This window comes from Microplitis demolitor, chromosome 5, assembly GCF_026212275.2.
Source record: "Microplitis demolitor isolate Queensland-Clemson2020A chromosome 5, iyMicDemo2.1a, whole genome shotgun sequence".
NCBI lineage: Eukaryota > Metazoa > Arthropoda > Insecta > Hymenoptera > Braconidae > Microplitis > Microplitis demolitor.
In genome coordinates this window covers 17,209,446-17,227,238 of record NC_068549.1, presented here as the reverse complement: position 1 = coordinate 17,227,238, position 17,793 = coordinate 17,209,446, and the positions used below count along the sequence as shown (strand labels likewise).

The 17,793-nt window shown below is 26.2% G+C and overlaps 2 protein-coding genes across 5 annotated transcripts; one reads left to right on the top strand and one right to left on the bottom strand.

Annotated features, from left to right (window-relative positions):
• Nucleotides 1-996: 996 nt before the first annotated feature.
• On the top strand, nucleotides 997-7,544 carry LOC103573985 (lactosylceramide 4-alpha-galactosyltransferase). Its single transcript, XM_014443919.2, has 4 exons — nucleotides 997-1,688; nucleotides 3,157-3,553; nucleotides 6,090-6,300; nucleotides 7,239-7,544. The coding sequence occupies exons 1-4, from the start codon at nucleotides 1,466-1,468 to the stop codon at nucleotides 7,506-7,508; spliced, it is 1,101 nt and encodes a 366-aa protein (XP_014299405.2). The 5' UTR covers nucleotides 997-1,465; the 3' UTR covers nucleotides 7,509-7,544.
• Nucleotides 7,545-7,757: 213 nt separating this feature from the next.
• Nucleotides 7,758-17,162, bottom strand: LOC103573983 (uncharacterized). 4 transcript variants are annotated; one of them, XM_053739410.1, is made up of 9 exons: nucleotides 16,848-17,162; nucleotides 16,646-16,719; nucleotides 15,489-15,575; nucleotides 11,835-13,530; nucleotides 10,981-11,147; nucleotides 10,768-10,897; nucleotides 9,480-9,743; nucleotides 8,530-8,751; nucleotides 7,758-8,450 (listed from the first exon to the last, which is right to left on the bottom strand). In XM_053739410.1, exons 4-9 carry the CDS (start codon nucleotides 13,320-13,322, stop codon nucleotides 8,010-8,012), a joined length of 2,712 nt encoding a protein of 903 aa, XP_053595385.1. In that variant the 5' UTR covers nucleotides 13,323-13,530; nucleotides 15,489-15,575; nucleotides 16,646-16,719; nucleotides 16,848-17,162; the 3' UTR covers nucleotides 7,758-8,009. The 4 variants fall into 4 exon arrangements, with proteins under 4 accessions (XP_053595385.1, XP_053595386.1, XP_053595387.1 ...); XM_053739411.1 differs by having other exon boundaries at nucleotides 15,489-15,572; XM_053739412.1 differs by lacking the exon at nucleotides 15,489-15,575.
• Nucleotides 17,163-17,793: the final 631 nt, after the last annotated feature.

Sequence of the window (17,793 nt, the reverse complement as noted above, 5' to 3'; positions counted from 1 at the left end):
AAACTAAAAATAAATTGTCCAGGATTTTTAGTATTATTATTTTTAAATTTTTCATAAAAACCATTGAAGATATTTAGTTTTCGTGTTGCAGTGAAAAAAAGAAATATATGTCCCAAATAAATCAATTTATTGGTGGCCTTTTTTTTTAATATTTCTTAATGACAAATAAATGTATTTGGTACAACTAAATATGACAGTTGATTCAAATAATTTTATACTTTGATTGAAATATATCATTTATTTGTGGTAAGCAAATGATATACTTGTGGTAAAAATATTAAATTTGTGACGAATAACGGAAAATTTGGTGATATTACATATACTTGAAGCACATGGCCCAACTAACATTTATTTGTAGCAATTCGATCATTTCTTTACCTCAAATAAATCTTTTTTTTCAGTGCACTTTAATGACAAGCTTAAAAATTTTATATCCTAAGCTATTTTAAAAATTGTAAAGGCTCGACATAAAAAATATTTATCATTTGATAAGGTCGGGAAACCGACGAAATGTATAAAATTTAAAAATAAACAACAATAACTGTATTATCCGGAGCATATACTGTGAATCACTTATTGGTTTAATTATCAAGGATGTGAGACAGCGTAATTTTAATATTTATAACTTATAACTTTTAAATTTTAATGAAATTTTGAATACTAGTAAACAGGTAAATAATATAGTGTCAATAATTGACATCTTGGTACCTCGTCAATAATTAAGTCTGCTTTTATTATAATTTATTAAATAAATATCAAATTATTTTGTACATTGATTCATAATGAATAAATTGTAATTGTTTACTATAAATATATTTAAAATCTACACCTAAACCGTTTGACAATAGAATTTACCACGTGTTGCCTTGTGTCATATAGTGACGGTTTTGTTTATTGATTTTTCACGAATATCCTACTCCACCCAAGAAACACAACGATGTCGAGGCCTGGTTGTTAGTCGAATAAATGCGAGGCCGCTGAATAGACATATAACGCAAGAAGAGAATGTACTTATATACTTGTTATTACGTAGTATATAAAATAGACTATTTATTTAAATTATTAACTCTCATGACTTAAGTCATCTTTCATTTTTAATTAATCGATAAAAAAAAATTTTGGAGTCACTAAAACAAGTAGTTACTGCTTACGGCTTTAAAAGTATGTGGGGATTTTCATAAAATTTATAATTGATCAACACATGCGTACTATTGACAGTAGGATTTGGTATTAAATGTTTATACAAAAGCTGTCATGTAAAAGGATGAATAAGACCGCACACTTTAGTGTTATATTTAGATAAAATAGTCAATATGTAGAAGTGACTATTAGATATTAGATTTATTTCTAAATTTTAAAAGGTGATTATTTATATGTTATCAATAAAATGAGTGAAGCTAAAAATATTAGTGATGACGATGGTGAGGATACTGTGAGAAAATAAATTTTAAAAGGTATTATCGATATGATAATTGGAATATATATTGATATTTTTATAAATTCAATAAAAAAGGTAATTAAAATGAGGAAAAAAATAATAATTAGTAGTGGATGTGGTATTTTATTATTTATATTTGTACTAAGCTGTAATAATGAATTAATTGCGAGATTTAATCCACCAATTGAAGATATTTCGTGTTATAGTGAACCATCAAATTTTAATTCGATTGAAACTTTTGACATGAAAGGTATTTATTTTTATCTTAATTTTAAAAAAAAATTTATTTCAATATATGTTTGCTCTTATGAAAAAAATGTTAGTGGGAAAAATATATGGTATAATATATTTTTACAACAAAAGTATATGAAAAAATATGTAATACCTTATGTTTTCCCATATAGGTATTTTGGCTGTTTTAAATATAATCATATATTTTCACACTTACTCATGCTTTTTTTTATATATATTACTTTGTACATTATAAATTATATATAAACTATGTATTTTTTAATGTATAGTTCACAACACATTACATTGATATATATTTTTTAGAATATAATCATTTTTATATGATATAAGTATATGCCTCAATTCGTTTTATTATTTTTTATATTTTTAGATCCAATAAAGCATTTTTAATAATTCTTAGAGTAATTTTTTTTGCAAGTATGTGTAAGGGCTTTCATATATATTTTTTTATATATGACAAAAAATATATTTCATATATATTAGAAAAATGCATATAATAAAAAAAAATCATGAAAAATTATACATTCGCTATAGACGTGGAATACTATATCAGTACATCATACATATTTCAACAAGTATAGGGGAGGCCTGAGCGAAACGGGTAGGGAGGCAAGACGAGGTACCCTTGAAATTTTATAAAAAAAAGATTTTTTTTCTGACTTTTGTAAATATAATTGAGCATTATTTTGAATTTTTTTCGTTAAACTTTTTCAAAAATTGAGTGTCAGTCAAAAAATGTTAATAACTTGTTTTATGATAAAAGCTGATAAATTTTTTTTCTTTCTTTGCATTCAATAATTATGAAAAATATAATTTTTCTTCATCTAAATTACTTACAAAAAAATTTAATTTAATCAAATTCATTTAAAACTTCAAAATTTTTGTTTTTTCAATGGCAACTGAAAATTTTTTCTATTTACTTTGGTTATCATTGCAATAAAAAAAAAAGATTTAGCGTATTTGAGTCCTCGAAAACTTAGCATTTTCTTAAGTACCCCGTTTTGTCCAGCCTTCTCCTAATTTGAAATTTAACATTCATGTGTACTAACATATATTTACCCATATATCTTTAGATATATGATAGAAAAATATCAAGTTCAATATGTAAAAAATCATATACAGAAATGATAGACTTTTTGGCGCCAAAAACTTTTACTCGTCCCAAGAAAATTTTTACTTACTTCAATAAATTTTTCGCATGATAAATTGAAAGCAAAAATTTTCTTGGGGCGTTAAAGAATTTAAGGACAAGTAAAAATTTATCAAGGCGAAAAGAAATTTCTCACGTCGAGAAATTTTTTTCCGGAAGAAATCTTTTTTTTCTGGGTATATTTAAAAATATACTTAAATAGGCCACATATATTTTTACCATACATGATTTTTTCATACGGGTGAATAATCATTGTATAGTTTTTATTAATTTTTATTAATAATTAGTAATGAATAAATTTATTTATGTTGATTAGTAGATGGAGACAGGCTGCTTCGTGGTAAAAATATATTTTTTCACGAGACATCATGCTTCGATGACGGAATAGTTTTAAATGCACGTCAATCTTGCGCTGTTGAATCAGCCGCGAAAATGAATCCTGGAACAAATATTTATTTACTGGTTTTAAGTAACATGAACTTTTCTAATGCTACTAAGAATATTATCAAACATTTAATGAGCTATAAAAATATTCACATCAGAAGGATATTTATGGAAAAATATGTTAAAAATACTCCTATTGAAGAGTGGTGGGCAAGTAATGTCCTTAAATCTAGTCGATGGCCACGAAGTCATATGTCTGATATACTCAGGTACCTGACGCTTTGGAAATTTCCGGGGATTTATCTTGACCTCGATGTTGTTGTTAAATCGTGAGTAATTTATTTATTTAAATTATATTCATTTTTATAATTAAATTTATTTTTATATGACGTGAGCCCGTGATATTTTATAGAGAAGCTAGAATAATAACTGGATCAATTTCTCTTAGTTAAGACCACAGCTGTTTGATAAACTGTTAATTAACCAAGTTAACTTGAGTCATAGAAAAAGAAGAAGTGATTGATCATAAATTTCAACCATTTTTCTTTCCACAATTACTGCGATGACAAGACTGAATATCTATTGCAATAATAATATCCATGAGTCATAATAATAATCGCGAGCTAAAATAAATTCATACAATAAACGAATACTTAATAAATTGATACAAAACTCATACATACAGTCCAACTTATTATTACACTGAGCGGCAAATAGTTTTTTAACTTTGAGTATGAATATTTTTGAGACTATTAAGAGCTAAAAGTTCAAATAAGAAATACAAAAATCTATGAATCAACATTTAATAAATTTAAATACGAAAATATATTGAAATTAGATCGGTTAAAATGCCTGTAAGTTCTTAAATTTTACAATTATTATTGTCCAAAATTGTCTCTCAAACAAAAACTTTAAACACTAAATTAAAAATGAAATTCAATACATTACTTTATGAGTGCATTTCAAAATACGCTGCGAACAGCTGTAGCGCATAATATGCTACAGCTGCTCCAAATTTCTTACGGGGCAATTCAGAATGAATCCTATAATCTAGTAGTAACCTACGTTTGGATTTTTAAATAGCGGCAACCGGGGTGCTACGGTCCCCCTTTTGCTACAGAAAATTTTTTTTTTCTTTTCTAAACTAAAATGAATTTAAAAAGTTTATAGATTAAAGCTCTTTTAGGCCAATAGATTATATTGTGGTTAAAATCAAAAAATAAAAATTACAATACAACTGGTTATATCAGCTACATAAAATTTTTTAAAAATAAATTTGAAGTCCATGAGATTATAAAGGTACGGAAATAATATATTTGTGTTTAAAATCTTTTTTTTCATTAAAAAAAAAAAAAAAAAAAAATTGAGTTTTGGTAAAACTTTAATGGATTTGCTTAAGAAAGGGCCAAATTAGGTTGACCTATAGATTAAACGTCGTAAAAAATAATTACCGACTTAAGGGGGCCGTCGTGCCCCGGTCTCCCCTAAATTCATTGATAAAGTTTCCATTAACTGTACAAGCGTGATAAGGATAGTACAGGTCATCAACTTGAGTTGATAGAAAAAAAAGACCTGACCTTTCTCAAGTGTATATTTTTCGATTATTAAGTTATTCATAAGTTTTCGAATTATTCGAACTTGTGATAAATTATAAATTTTTTTTTTTTTAAATTTACGAATAATTGAAATCCCACACGAAAAAATATATGACATATATGCATCAATGCATTGGCTATATGGGACATATATATTATTTATATATTTTTTGTGCGGGATTTTTAAAATATTTATTATTTTTTTAAATATTATTCGAATTCGAAAATTTCTAACTATTCGCATATTTCTAATTATTATTTATATTTTATCACTAATACGAGCACATTAAATTTCAAAAAAAAGGAGATATGATTTTGAGAATGTAATTAATTTATTCAAATAATACTGCATCTTCAAAAATGAGAAGTGAATTTGGAATGATTACAGATTTGATTTAAAGTCGCATTTACTCTGAGTTCCGAAGTTAAAAAAAAATCACTCCTCATATGGGATAAATTGGAAGCTTGTTTTTTAGCGCAGTAAATTTATAGTGATCTGGATTTTGTACAAATCCGCATGCACTTTGATTCGAAGTTTTAATATTAATGTAAACGCCCTTTTGGAGTAAATGTTACTCCGAGTGTATATTAGATAAATAAACAGTTATCCGCTTCGCATTCACTTCGAATTTAATCCACGTTCCCTCCGCAAGTTTTTTACAGGGAGCTAGTTATTTCAATATTTAGAAATTTTTAGTTTCAGGATCTGACAATTTAGTTATTTTATGATTCGATATTTTATCTTTTGGTGATTAAATTTCTGGATACTTTTGTCATAGATATTTCGTCACGTAAACGCAATTTCAATTAAACATATGTTTGCGTAAAATTATTATTTAAACAAAATTAATAATATTACGAAAAAAAAAATACTTCGATTTGACGAGTCTATTTAATTGTTTAAAGAAATTGATATTTCAACATGTGCTCGAGTATAAATCGTTGAGTTTTTACTTAATACATCTATTTTACTGTATAGTAAGCGTTTTGTTGTATTGATTATTAACTTTGCTGTCATTTAAAATCATATATATGTACTGCACTAAAATCAATTTACTATTAATAGAAACAACCGACACTTGATGAACTAATTACCGAGTAGAAATATTTTTTTTTATTTATTAAGTATTATTTATAATAAATTTTATTTTTTATTGACATCGGAAATCAAAGTTAATTATATACTTCAAAGCGATTTCATAATTAATGGAAATAAGTTGTAGTTTTATTCATTATTATAATTATTAAAATAAAAAATATTTTTCTACAGCTCATTAGAAAAACTTACGGATTTTACGGGTGCAGAAAGTTGGGATGACGTTGCTGCAGGTGTAATAGGATTTGGACCATCACATCTTGGTCGACAAATAGCTGATGCATGTTTACGGGATTTAAAAAAAAATTTCCGCGGTGATATTTGGGGTAACAATGGACCTGGTGTTATTACCAGGACGCTTCAAAAAATATGCGCTACAAAATATGTAAGTGTAAAATAAAATTTTTATAAATATATATACTGTTAAAAATTTCCCCTATAAGTTAAAGCAAATTACTTGAAGTTATCATACTCAGAAGTATAAAATATAAATTAACTTATTTATAGACAGAAAAAAAAATATTTCTTGCCGCCAAAACTTTACTTTCCTCAAAAGTTTTTTGCACAATGAATTGAAGACAAAAATTTTTTTAGGACTAGAAAAAATTTTATGCGCCAAGAAATTTATTCAAGAAGTAAGAAAATTTTTATTTTCAATTCATCATGCAAACTATGCTTAGGTAAAAATAAAGAATTTTTTTTTCTGTATATTTTATTTTTACATAAATTTAAATTTCCAAGTCATAAATAACATAAAAATTAAAATCACATTGTATTTTATTTTATTTCATTTCAATAATTGTTTATTATTGTCCATAAGTCAATTAATTTTTTTAATTTTTAATTTCCATGAAAATTATTCTTGAAAATCTGAAAATTTTTTAACAGTGTATATAAATAATTTTTAAGGGCCACTTTTTTATAAATATGCAATTACTTTCAACTGTCATAATTGTATTAAAATTTAATCAATTAACTAAAAAATAATTAAAGCATTAATGAAAAAAAAAACGCCGTAGTTGCAATTTTACCGAGATATAGATTTGGAAAAAAATTACTTACAGTCATTATCAATTAAAATTTTTTAAAATTTAATGAATAAATTTCAGCCCGCAAAATTAAAAAATTCTAATTATAAAATTGACATGAAAGTTTTACTAAAATTTATTTTCAAAATTTCGTTTAACTTCCACGCTTATGACATTAAAAATTTTTAAAAAGTGGGGGACACTATCTGCGAATGGCTTTAACTGTAAATAAGTTATTTACTTTTTATCACAACAAATTTATTTATTTATTTATAAACGGTGAATTATTTATCAGGCACGTGATATGACAAGTAAACGCTGTCACGGATTCACGGTTTATCCACCTTCAGCATTTTATCCAATTCACTATAAGATGTGGAAGCAGTACTTTGAGTCTAAAAATAAAACTCAAGTACTAAAGGTAATTGAAAATGCATATGCAATTCATGTCTGGAATAAACTAAGTCATTCTGAAATAATCAATGTTGGAAGTGATGTACCTTATGCTACTATAGCTAGCCAATATTGTCCTCAAGTTTATAATAATTGTGGTAAAGTATTTTGATATTATTTTTCAAACTGAACCAATTAAATTAATAAATTAAAAAAAAAAAAAACCTTTCTGTGATTATTGAAGAGCCGTTTTTAAAATTGGTAGCGTAATAAAAATTCAATACCATTATCTTGTTAAACATATTCATTTTGTTTTTTTTTTTTTGTTTTACTAGACACTTTATTGTATAACGGCATGACTTGATTATTAATTGTGGTATAAATACTCACACATTTTTTTTTATTTTCTACATATTTTTTTTTTGTATCACTGTATATAATTATATGGCTTTTATAAATGTAATAAATAACAATCGTAACATATATTGTTAAATATTTATAATATAATGTTTATACAAGTTAATAATGTAATAAGTAATATATCAAACAGGAATAAAATCTTTGGATAATTTATCAACAGTCAAAAAATAAATCAAGAAAAAAATGAATAAATAAAAAATAATTATTTAAAAAATTATAAATTATATTAGAATAATAAGTATCAGCATAATTATTATCCATAGAGTTCCATTTCAATGGGACCACTTCCCCATATTTTACGGTTTTTCGTATACGGAATAATACCCATGAGAAAACCAGACACTATTATCCAACCACCAGCCAATAAAAATGAAAGATCCCAAGAATTTGTAATATCAAATATTAATCCGGCTAGTGGAGGTCCTAGAAGATTACCGATTCCTTGACACAGTAAACTAAGTCCGTAGGCAGTAGTAAATCTTTCCAATGGAATTAATTCAACAAGAATGACTGGTGTGAAACTGAAATTGCTGGCAAAAAATAATCCAAATAGTGCTGCACTCACCATAAGGAGAGTGTAATAATGAGTAAATATACTCATAAATATTGTTGCAATACCACATGCAACTAAACATCCTGCATATGTTTTGCTCACATTCATCCAAGGTTGATCACCAGCCCAGCCAAGACCAATCTATTAATTAATTATATATTATTAAATGTTTTATTAACATTTATAATTTGATTAAGTGTGTAAATTGTTAAATTATTACCATTCCTATTGTGTTTGTAATTCCAATAACGCTGAGAAGATTTGCGCCATCAGCTTCGGAATAACCGTTTCTTGTTAAATGTTCCGCAAGATAAAAGTAAGGCACGATGAACCAGGTGAACAGCAATATCGTTGATAAAGACAGTAATAAAAAGTGCAATTCCAGAAACATCGAAAAGTCCATCATACCCTTTAATAGATCTACTAATTCACTATACCACTTCTAAAAAAACATTTTAGTTATTTTATTTATTTAACTGACACTCAAGTGTAAATTCATTTGACTTTATAAAAAATATAATATAATTGTTTGATAAAAGTATGAAAATTAAAGTACAAATGTAATTTTAATTGCTGATAATTTTATGTATTAATCATTTTATATTTTTAGTATTAATTTATGTTAGGGGTGTGCGAATAGTGTTCGAATCAAATAAAATTATACGATTTGATTGAAAATTGAAATCAAATCCTGTTTTCGAATTATTTCAAAATTTTTTAAATACTCGTAATTTTCCGAAAAGTTACAAGTATTTCAAATTACTCATAAATTTTCGTATTATTCAATTGAAATTTGAATATCCGGCGAGAACTTGATACATGCAATTGTTATCGAACTAATGATTAAGTCTGAAAAATTAATAATTAAGAAATTTTTGAAAATTCGAAAATTGACGAATAGTTAAAATTATTTGCGCACTCTTAATTTATATATTTTTTTGTAATGTATGTGGATCATTTAAATATGAAGTAAATCTCAGTACAAATTTAGCAAGTATTAAAAATAAATAATTGTACTGATACTTATTTTTAAATTATGAAATGTATTGAATTATTTTTGTACTTATGATAAAAATAAAACTATAATTTTTTCCAAAATTTGTAATTTTTGTTATTAGATCTTGACCGTATAATAGACTATAAATAAAGTATAAGATAAATAAAACAAACCTCTTCATTTTCTTTAGCAAGAGTTGTCATACTATTTCTATAAATATTAGGACAACTACTTGCTCTTAATCTGTATTTGTGTAAATTAAGTACTGCACCACGATACATCACAGAATTTCTATGTACTCTAATATCCTTGAAGTAATGAGTATTTGTATTGAATTGTCGTCTAAGCCATGGTAATGAATCAGTTCTGACAATATCACAACTTATACCAGGAATATGATGTTTTGAAAAACATTTTGATTTTTCATGCTCTATCGTCTGATTTTAAAATACATTAAATAATAAATTAATTTTTTAGTTTCAACGCAGGTACATTGTCAAAAATTTTGGGAGTGAATGTGGAGCAGATGACTGTTTATTTATTTAATACCCTTAGAGTGAAATTTACTCCGAAGGAGGATTTGCCCAGACAACATTCAAGTCGGAATGACTGCTTTACGTCATTTTTTTGAAGGCGTCCTCAAAAAATCTTATCATGACTTTTTAATAAGACGTCAGTTTTGTGATGTCTAAATGTATTCTTTTTTTGACTTCTTTATGAAATCAAAATTAGGAGCTCTTTAAGACATCATGGTAAATTCATACTGAAGTCTTATTTGTGAAGTCAGAAAAAAGAACTCTTTTTAAAGACGTCTTACTGAGTTCGCTAGGCACCTCATTCGACATCTTGAGAACTTCTTAAAGACTTCTTTAAAATATTAATAAGACGTCCAAATCATAAGTAGAAACTCATTCAGAACTCATCAAGACGTCATTTTGCTATCTGGGTATTTTAATATTTAAACTCCGAATCGGAATGAATGCGGTTTTAAATAAAATTCAAATCACTCCGAAATCACTCCTCTGAAAAGATAAACTCCCTATTATTCACTAGTGACGGAGTAAATTCATATTGATATAAAATCCATAAGGACTCCAAATTCACTCCCGATTTTTTACAATGTATTATGAAAAAGTAATATACTACACACCTAGGGAGGAAAGTAGGATATTCCAATTCGCGTGTATGATTGCCAAACAGACGAATTGGGACGTCCTGCCTTTCTCCGTGGTTTGTACTCTATTATTCACCAGATCTGTATCTGAAAGTTTAAATTTTTGCTTCTGTTAGTGAGAAAAAGCGCGTATGCGCTAATTTTTATCATTCGTTTTCACATAAAAGAAAAGAAGAACTTTTTTTCCTCTAAACAAGGCAGAAATTTAAACTTTGGACTCATGTGTGATGAAAAATTTTTTAAATGTCATAGTATTACAAATATTGTAAATAAAAATAAAGAAATACCTCTTCTAAATCCTTCTTCATTTTCGATGTGTTCATTTTAGTCGGGTCAATAGCGCACTCAAATCCTGGACAAAAATCTTTTACAACACCACAAGTTACCACAGTATTTTTTTCCTTTGCTTGCTTAATCCTGTAATAATTTTAGTAAATATTATAAAAAGATAATAATTAATGAAAATAAAAAAATGCAAAAAATCAGAGCAATTTGATCACCTCATAGACATTGTAACTCCAGCTTTATTAGAACTGTCACCAGTTGGAGATTGATCAACATTTTTATCTGAAATACTTCGACAAAGTACAAGGCTTGGATAATTTTCTAAAATAACATTATAAAGCCGAGAATTTGTCGATAACGATTCAAGTACTTCTAACGGTACCTGTAAAAATTATTAATTATTTTAATTACATAAAAGTATTTCATTAAACGAATTATTTTTGTAAAAATATGTCGTATGAAAAGACCATATATGTTTTAAATATATGTAAAATTATATTTAGAATATCATAAAATATATGTGGCCAATTTAATTATGTTCTTAAATATATATATATAACCATATATTGAATTTATTTTTTTCCATCATATGTCTTAAGATACGAGGGTATGTATATGTTAATATATATGCATATTAAATATCAAATTATACATGTTAAAATATGTATGGTTCTGATGTAGTATTATATATATAGCGAATATATAATTTTTCATGAATTTCTTTATATTATATGTATTTACTATAACGAAAATATATAAATCATTATATGTGCTCATATATTTTTCTAATATATATGAAATATATTTTCTGTCGTATATCATAAAAAAATTTATATAAAAGCCCTATATTTATTTCATAAAATATATTTTTCATGTAAAAAAAAAATATATCAAATATAAAAATATAAGAGTTCATATAGATATGAAAATATATGATTATATATTTAATCGGTGTAAGTACCTAAATGGAAAAATAGAAGGTACTATATATTTTTATGTTGAAAAAATATATGATACTATATATTATTTTTTCATACGTGATTGTATTAAAATAAAACAAAAACTAAACTTTTTCACTCTGTCGTACAAAAGTTGGAAGATTGACAACACTTCTAAACCCGGGATATCCATTTGAATCAGGTGTATCATTACAAGGAGTTCTAGTACTTGTACTTAGGCTTTGTAAATGGCATTCAGGTGTGTTTCCACTTTTCAATAATTTTCTCAATTCCTCGATTCCCGGAAAATCTTCAACACTCATAGCAGAGCATGATCTTCCGCCTTCTGATCTAACAATAGATTTTCTAGGAGATCCAATTGATTGCTGTTTGTTCTGTTCAATAATCCACCATTCAGGATCCCTCATTATAGTACCACAAACGATAAGATTAAAAAATGTACCCGCTAAGAGAAGACAAGTACCTCTCCAGCCATACTCAGAGATAAAATACGTAGTCATTGGGGCATAAAGAAATGTACCTATACCAGTGCCACAAGCACCTAAACCCACAGCAAGGGTACGCTTTTTATCAAACCAATATGCAATACTAACGACTGCCGTAACGTAGCACAGACCTAAACCCATACCCGCGAGTACTCCAAATGTCAAATACATTACCTCAATGGTAGTGCTAAAAGAGCTTAAAATAAAACCAAGGCCTGATATCATGCCACCAAGTATAGTCATATTTCTGCAGCCGTATCTGTCAACCAGAGCAGACATCACAGGACCACAGAGTAACGGGACGGCCATAAACAGTGAACCAATCCAAGCGGTTTTTGATTTTGAAGCTTCAAATTCAACAAGAAACTCGATGTACAGTAAACCAAAACTAAATGATACCCCGTCAGCAATAAGTGAAATTACCAGTGATGCCATTACGACCATCCAACCCCATCCGCCATCCGGTATTTTAGGGCCACTTTCATCATCACATGATTCAACATCCAAATTACTATTACCATTTTTTCTAATATTTTTTTTAAAATCATAAGCTAAATCAACAACTGATGATTCAGCAGATGAATTAACTTGTGCTTTTTCATTGTTTAATTTTTCATCTTGTTTATTTTTAGATTTATCTCCACTGGGTGTCAACCAGCTTTCACTCTCGCATTCGCTATCATTTTTATTTGACGATAATGTATCAACACTCGAACGGTCCATGGTAAGAGCTAAACTTGAATCTCTTCCGATTCCAGAACTTTTTCTTGAACCGGAATCATTGTTATCATTTACATCCTCCTGAGTATATGAAATAGGTGAAGTGGTACTAAAAGTTGGACTATCATTATGCCAACTGACTAAAGGTGCTGGTCCCTTCTTTGGACTATCTTTTTTTAAACACAATCCTCTACTTTTCGATTTTATTTTAGTATAACTATCGTCATCATTTTTTGTGTTGTTATTAGTATTATTATCATTATTATTATTATTAATATTATTATTATATTTAGTATTACTGACTACGCAAGTTTTCATTTCCCTTTCCAAGAGATTATTTGTTATTTTATTCTCAGTTGTAATATAATTATCGTTTAATCTGTCATCTGACATAATTTACAATCTTCTTCTAAATGTAATTATTGCTACTAGAGTGAGTCCAACGACGGGGCCAACCCTTCAGTCCTTGAATATTGCACGGAATAATGTAACGACGATAAATCGGTTTACTGAGCATAAGGACTTCTCGTATGCTCGTTAATCGTCTGACGCTAGTCCACCAACGCCTCAGCATGCACGCTTTTTTTTCTCGTTTCGCCTCCTGTTAATCATTTCATTATTTGTTAATACATTTATTACTTCAATACTATCTTTTGTTATAAATTAAGTTATTATATTAATTACATATATCTATATACATTTGAAAAGGTTTGAACTGAAAGGACATAGGTGACATTTTTTTAAAACTGAACCGTGAAATTTTAAAATTAATATCTCAGTGAAAATTCCTTGTCATCGACTAAATACTTTATAATTATTCAAATAGTTAGATGATAGTTTCACTTTTATATATATTGTTAAATAAATTGTAATTCGTGAAATTGTACACAGAAAAAAAAGAATTTCTCAGAACAAGAAAAATTTTACATTTTGAAATGAAAACAAAAATTTTCTTAGGACTCGAAAAAGTTTCTTAGCTCAAGAAAATTTTGTTTCGTCCCAAGAAAATTTTCGTTTTCAATTCATAATGCAAAAATTTTTTTCGCCGGAAAATCTTTTTTTCTGTATATAATTCTAAGAAAAATCGAATTTTTCTGTACTTTTACCTTTTTCACGGAAAAAATTTCAATTTTTTGTACTACTTTTTCTGAAGAATTCAGAAGAAAATACAGTATTAAATCGAAAGAAAAAATTAATCGCTTTCTCAGTGTATGGTGTCATGGATACAAATTCTTTTTCCAGATAAAAAATTTTTTTCGTCTTCTGTAGTGTCATTTTATTTCTTCTATTGAAAAAAGAAAACTTGAAAAATTACAGTTTCTATAGTGAAAATAGACTTCGGACAAAAAATTGTAAAGCTTGTATTCTATATAGTTTTTAAATGATATTGTATAAATTACAATATAAACTACAACCTTAAAACTTTTTCGTTAAAACATCCTGTTAGTTATAGAAACTATAATTTTTTAAGTCTTCTTTTTTCAATGATTAAACTAATTTTAGTTTTCTTCACTTTTTTTCTAGTTCATTTTTACATTTTAATTATACATGTGTAATATTAGCCTGATTGTGGACCAACAGTACAGTAAAAAAAATTTTTGCACTTACACTATTTTCGCACCCTGTAATTTGAGATATTTATGAACCAAATATTATCATATATTTGTAGAGAATGGAAAAACTTTTAGAAATATTTTATTTTCTTCTTACAAGAAATTATGCTCTTGGAAATTTTTAATCTAATATATATTTTAGTACGAAAACTTAAAAATTTCATTAAAAATAAATTTTTTAATCGAAGAAATCTGAATTCAGCTAGACATATGCCGATTTCTTTCATGAAACAGTGCACAGAAAAAAATAATTTCTTGGTGCAGAAAAATTTTTACTTGTCCTGAGAAATTTTTTGCATTAAACGCTGAAAAAAATGTGATAATACTTCTCATATTAACGAAGTAACTATTCCCATCTTTACACTTTAATGATTCTCATTCTTTTATGTTAACTTTTCCTATCAGAGATGGTACGCATTCTTATCCAAGATAATAATCATTACTATATCAGAAAGCAAAATTTAAAAATTTTTCAGGCATAAGAAATATTATTATCTAGATAGTAACTATTACTATACGAGAAACTAATAGTTAACATAAGAGCATGATAATTATTATCACATACAGATAGTAATCATTCCCTATTGCAAGATGGTGATAGTTGGCACTTTTTTCTCAGCATGTATGAATTGAAAATGAAAATTTTCTTGGGACAAAAAAAAAATTTCTCGGCGCAAGAAATTTTTTAAGTCCTACGAAAATTTTTGTCTTCATTTCATAATGAAAAAATTTTCTCGCACCAAGAAATCCTTTTTTTTTTGAGTCAATAAATTTCGATTCCCTTCTGCCAAGAAAATAATTTTTCAACTTAGATATGAAATTAATAATTTAATAATTTTTATTTTTATTCACTTTTATCCTTTCAGTTTTAATTTTTTCAATCATTTAGTTTACTAATACATATATTCATAACGATAATAAATAAATAACTCAATAATTCACTTACCATTGAGGTAAAGTATATACTTTTAAATTCTAGTGCGAGTACATTGCGTGATTGGGTTTTTTGTGTTAAGGAATGTGCGTGCGACTACTAGCAATCGAGAGTAAAAATAATATATAATAAAAAAAAAATAAATTAAATTAATCTTAATGTTCACAACTCATAACTGTAAATAATACGATAATTAAAAAAAAACAACTTATTATTATTCAATTAAAAATATATTCAATAAAAAATTATAATTCTTAAATCAGAATCGTAAAGTTAAATATTTGATAAATAATATGTAATATGTAATATTAGTAAATACAACAGAGTTTATTTATAAAATGATACAAATAATTATTGACATTCAATTTTTCAACGTTTCATTGTTAGATTTATTATCAGGAAATAATATAATAAAACAATCGTGATATATGTAAAGAAAGTTTAACGATATCCTTGAAAATGGGGAGTGCTAGCCGCCAAGTGCGTCACCATGGCTACCAACTAATCGATTTTCCGAACTTGGAAAGCTTCTGATTTTATTATCATAATCATAATTTGTAAATAATGACTTAAAATTAACAAAAATTTTTGCAATTCATTCATTACTTTTTTTTTCTTTCACTTCCTTTCAAGAAAATTTGAAAAATGAAAAAATTATTCGTCTTTTTTTTCTTTTTTTTGCTGATAGAAAGCAATGGGGATGAAAAAGCCCTTATATATATTATTTGAATTCTAAATATCAAATCTTTACGCTACCCTACACGAGAATAATCCATTAAGGTCAATCGGCGTATGCGTCAGAGAAAACAGAATCGATATTTATTAGGGTACTATTATATTTAATTTAAAAATATATATCTATATTTGGAATATGTAATATTTAATTATACTTCAGATAAGTATGCTGATATGATAACCTTGTAAATAAAAAAAAATGTTAAAGCATTTTTTTTAATTTTAAAATTTAAGACATTTCAATATCTTGATGTTTGCTCTTATCTTTTTTAATGGCTGAGTCAGATGATAATGTACATAAATCATTGCTTTTTATATTTTCCTTATTTTCGATACAATATTTAAAAATAAATACGATTCTGATTTAGTAAAACATAAAACATAAATATGTACATAACAAAATAAAAATAATAAAGGGTTTAAATAATAATCACCTGTTCATGCTGCAAATAGAAGAGTTTTAGTGTGAATATTTCTATTTTTTTGGCTATAATTTATCTCTGTACAACTGAAAGACAAAAATATATTTCTAGGATCGTGCCAGGATTATTTTTTAAATCATATGCATAAAATACTGATAACTAATACTAATAATAAAATAATTAAATTTAATAGTAAATAATTTATGAAACTTACTGCGAAAACGATCAGTGGTTCAGTTGATATTTAAGTACTTAAATGTTTTTATTTAAATATCACAGATATTTTTTTTGTAATTAAATAAAAAATTGCTAAGGTCGTTTAAAAAATTTATATGATAATTATTTTATGATTAAAACTTAATGTTGGAATAATTATTTTTATTGTTTAATATTTGGATAAAATTTTATTTGGCTGTTAATAATAAATAACAAATGTGGGATTCAAATTTGAAATCAAGTAAAATATTGGGTACTTTTAAATAACAACACAAGTTATCAAGAAGCTTGGAGAAGAATAAATTTTAGTTGACTATCTAATGTAAAATACCTTGAAGTCCCGTAGCGCAAGCCTGGTAATATTTGCGCTCTTGCGCACTGTACCATTATAAAGCCGTAAATATTTTCTTTTAAAAATTGACTGATTTATTGTTTATTAAATGATGACATCTTTAATGTAATCTACTTTGATTTCATAATCGAAGTTAATTTATATCCACTTAAAATTTAAAGCCAATTGTCAAAAATTGACAAGAATGAATCTGTATAAAATATTCAATATAAATTAACCTATTTATGTACTTTATTTTTACATCACTTTAATTTTTGAGTGATAAATGTCGTGAAAATGAAAATCACAATGAATTTTCTTTTATTTTATTTTATTTCAATAATTATTTTTTTACTGTCCATAAGTCAATTAGTTTTCAATAATATTTATTTTAACTTGATAAATATTCGAAAAAGCTGAATTTAATTGAAATTTTTTTTATGTATAGTTAAATTTTAAGTAGAAAAAATTTTCCTGTAAAAAAAAATTCGTTCCAAAATGATTTCAAAAAAAGTTGGCATGTAGTACTTTTGCACAGAAAAAAGGATTTTTTGGCGTAAGAATAATTTTGCATTATGAAATTAAAACACAAATTTTCAGACTAGAAATAATT

Excerpts from the sequence above, each read along its gene's own strand:
- LOC103573985 (XM_014443919.2), top strand. The coding sequence starts at position 1,466 with ATGATAATTGGAATATATATTGATATTTTTATAAATTCAATAAAAAAG. Across the intron at positions 1,689-3,156 it reads TGAAACTTTTGACATGAAAG|TAGATGGAGACAGGCTGCTT; the intron begins GTATTTATTTTT and ends TATGTTGATTAG. Across the intron at positions 3,554-6,089 it reads CTCGATGTTGTTGTTAAATC|CTCATTAGAAAAACTTACGG; the intron begins GTGAGTAATTTA and ends ATTTTTCTACAG.
- LOC103573983 (XM_053739410.1), bottom strand. The coding sequence starts at position 13,322 with ATGTCAGATGACAGATTAAACGATAATTATATTACAACTGAGAATAAA. Across the intron at positions 10,898-10,980 it reads GGAGTTACAATGTCTATGAG|GATTAAGCAAGCAAAGGAAA; the intron begins GTGATCAAATTG and ends AAATTATTACAG. Across the intron at positions 8,451-8,529 it reads TTACAAACACAATAGGAATG|ATTGGTCTTGGCTGGGCTGG; the intron begins GTAATAATTTAA and ends ATTAATTAATAG.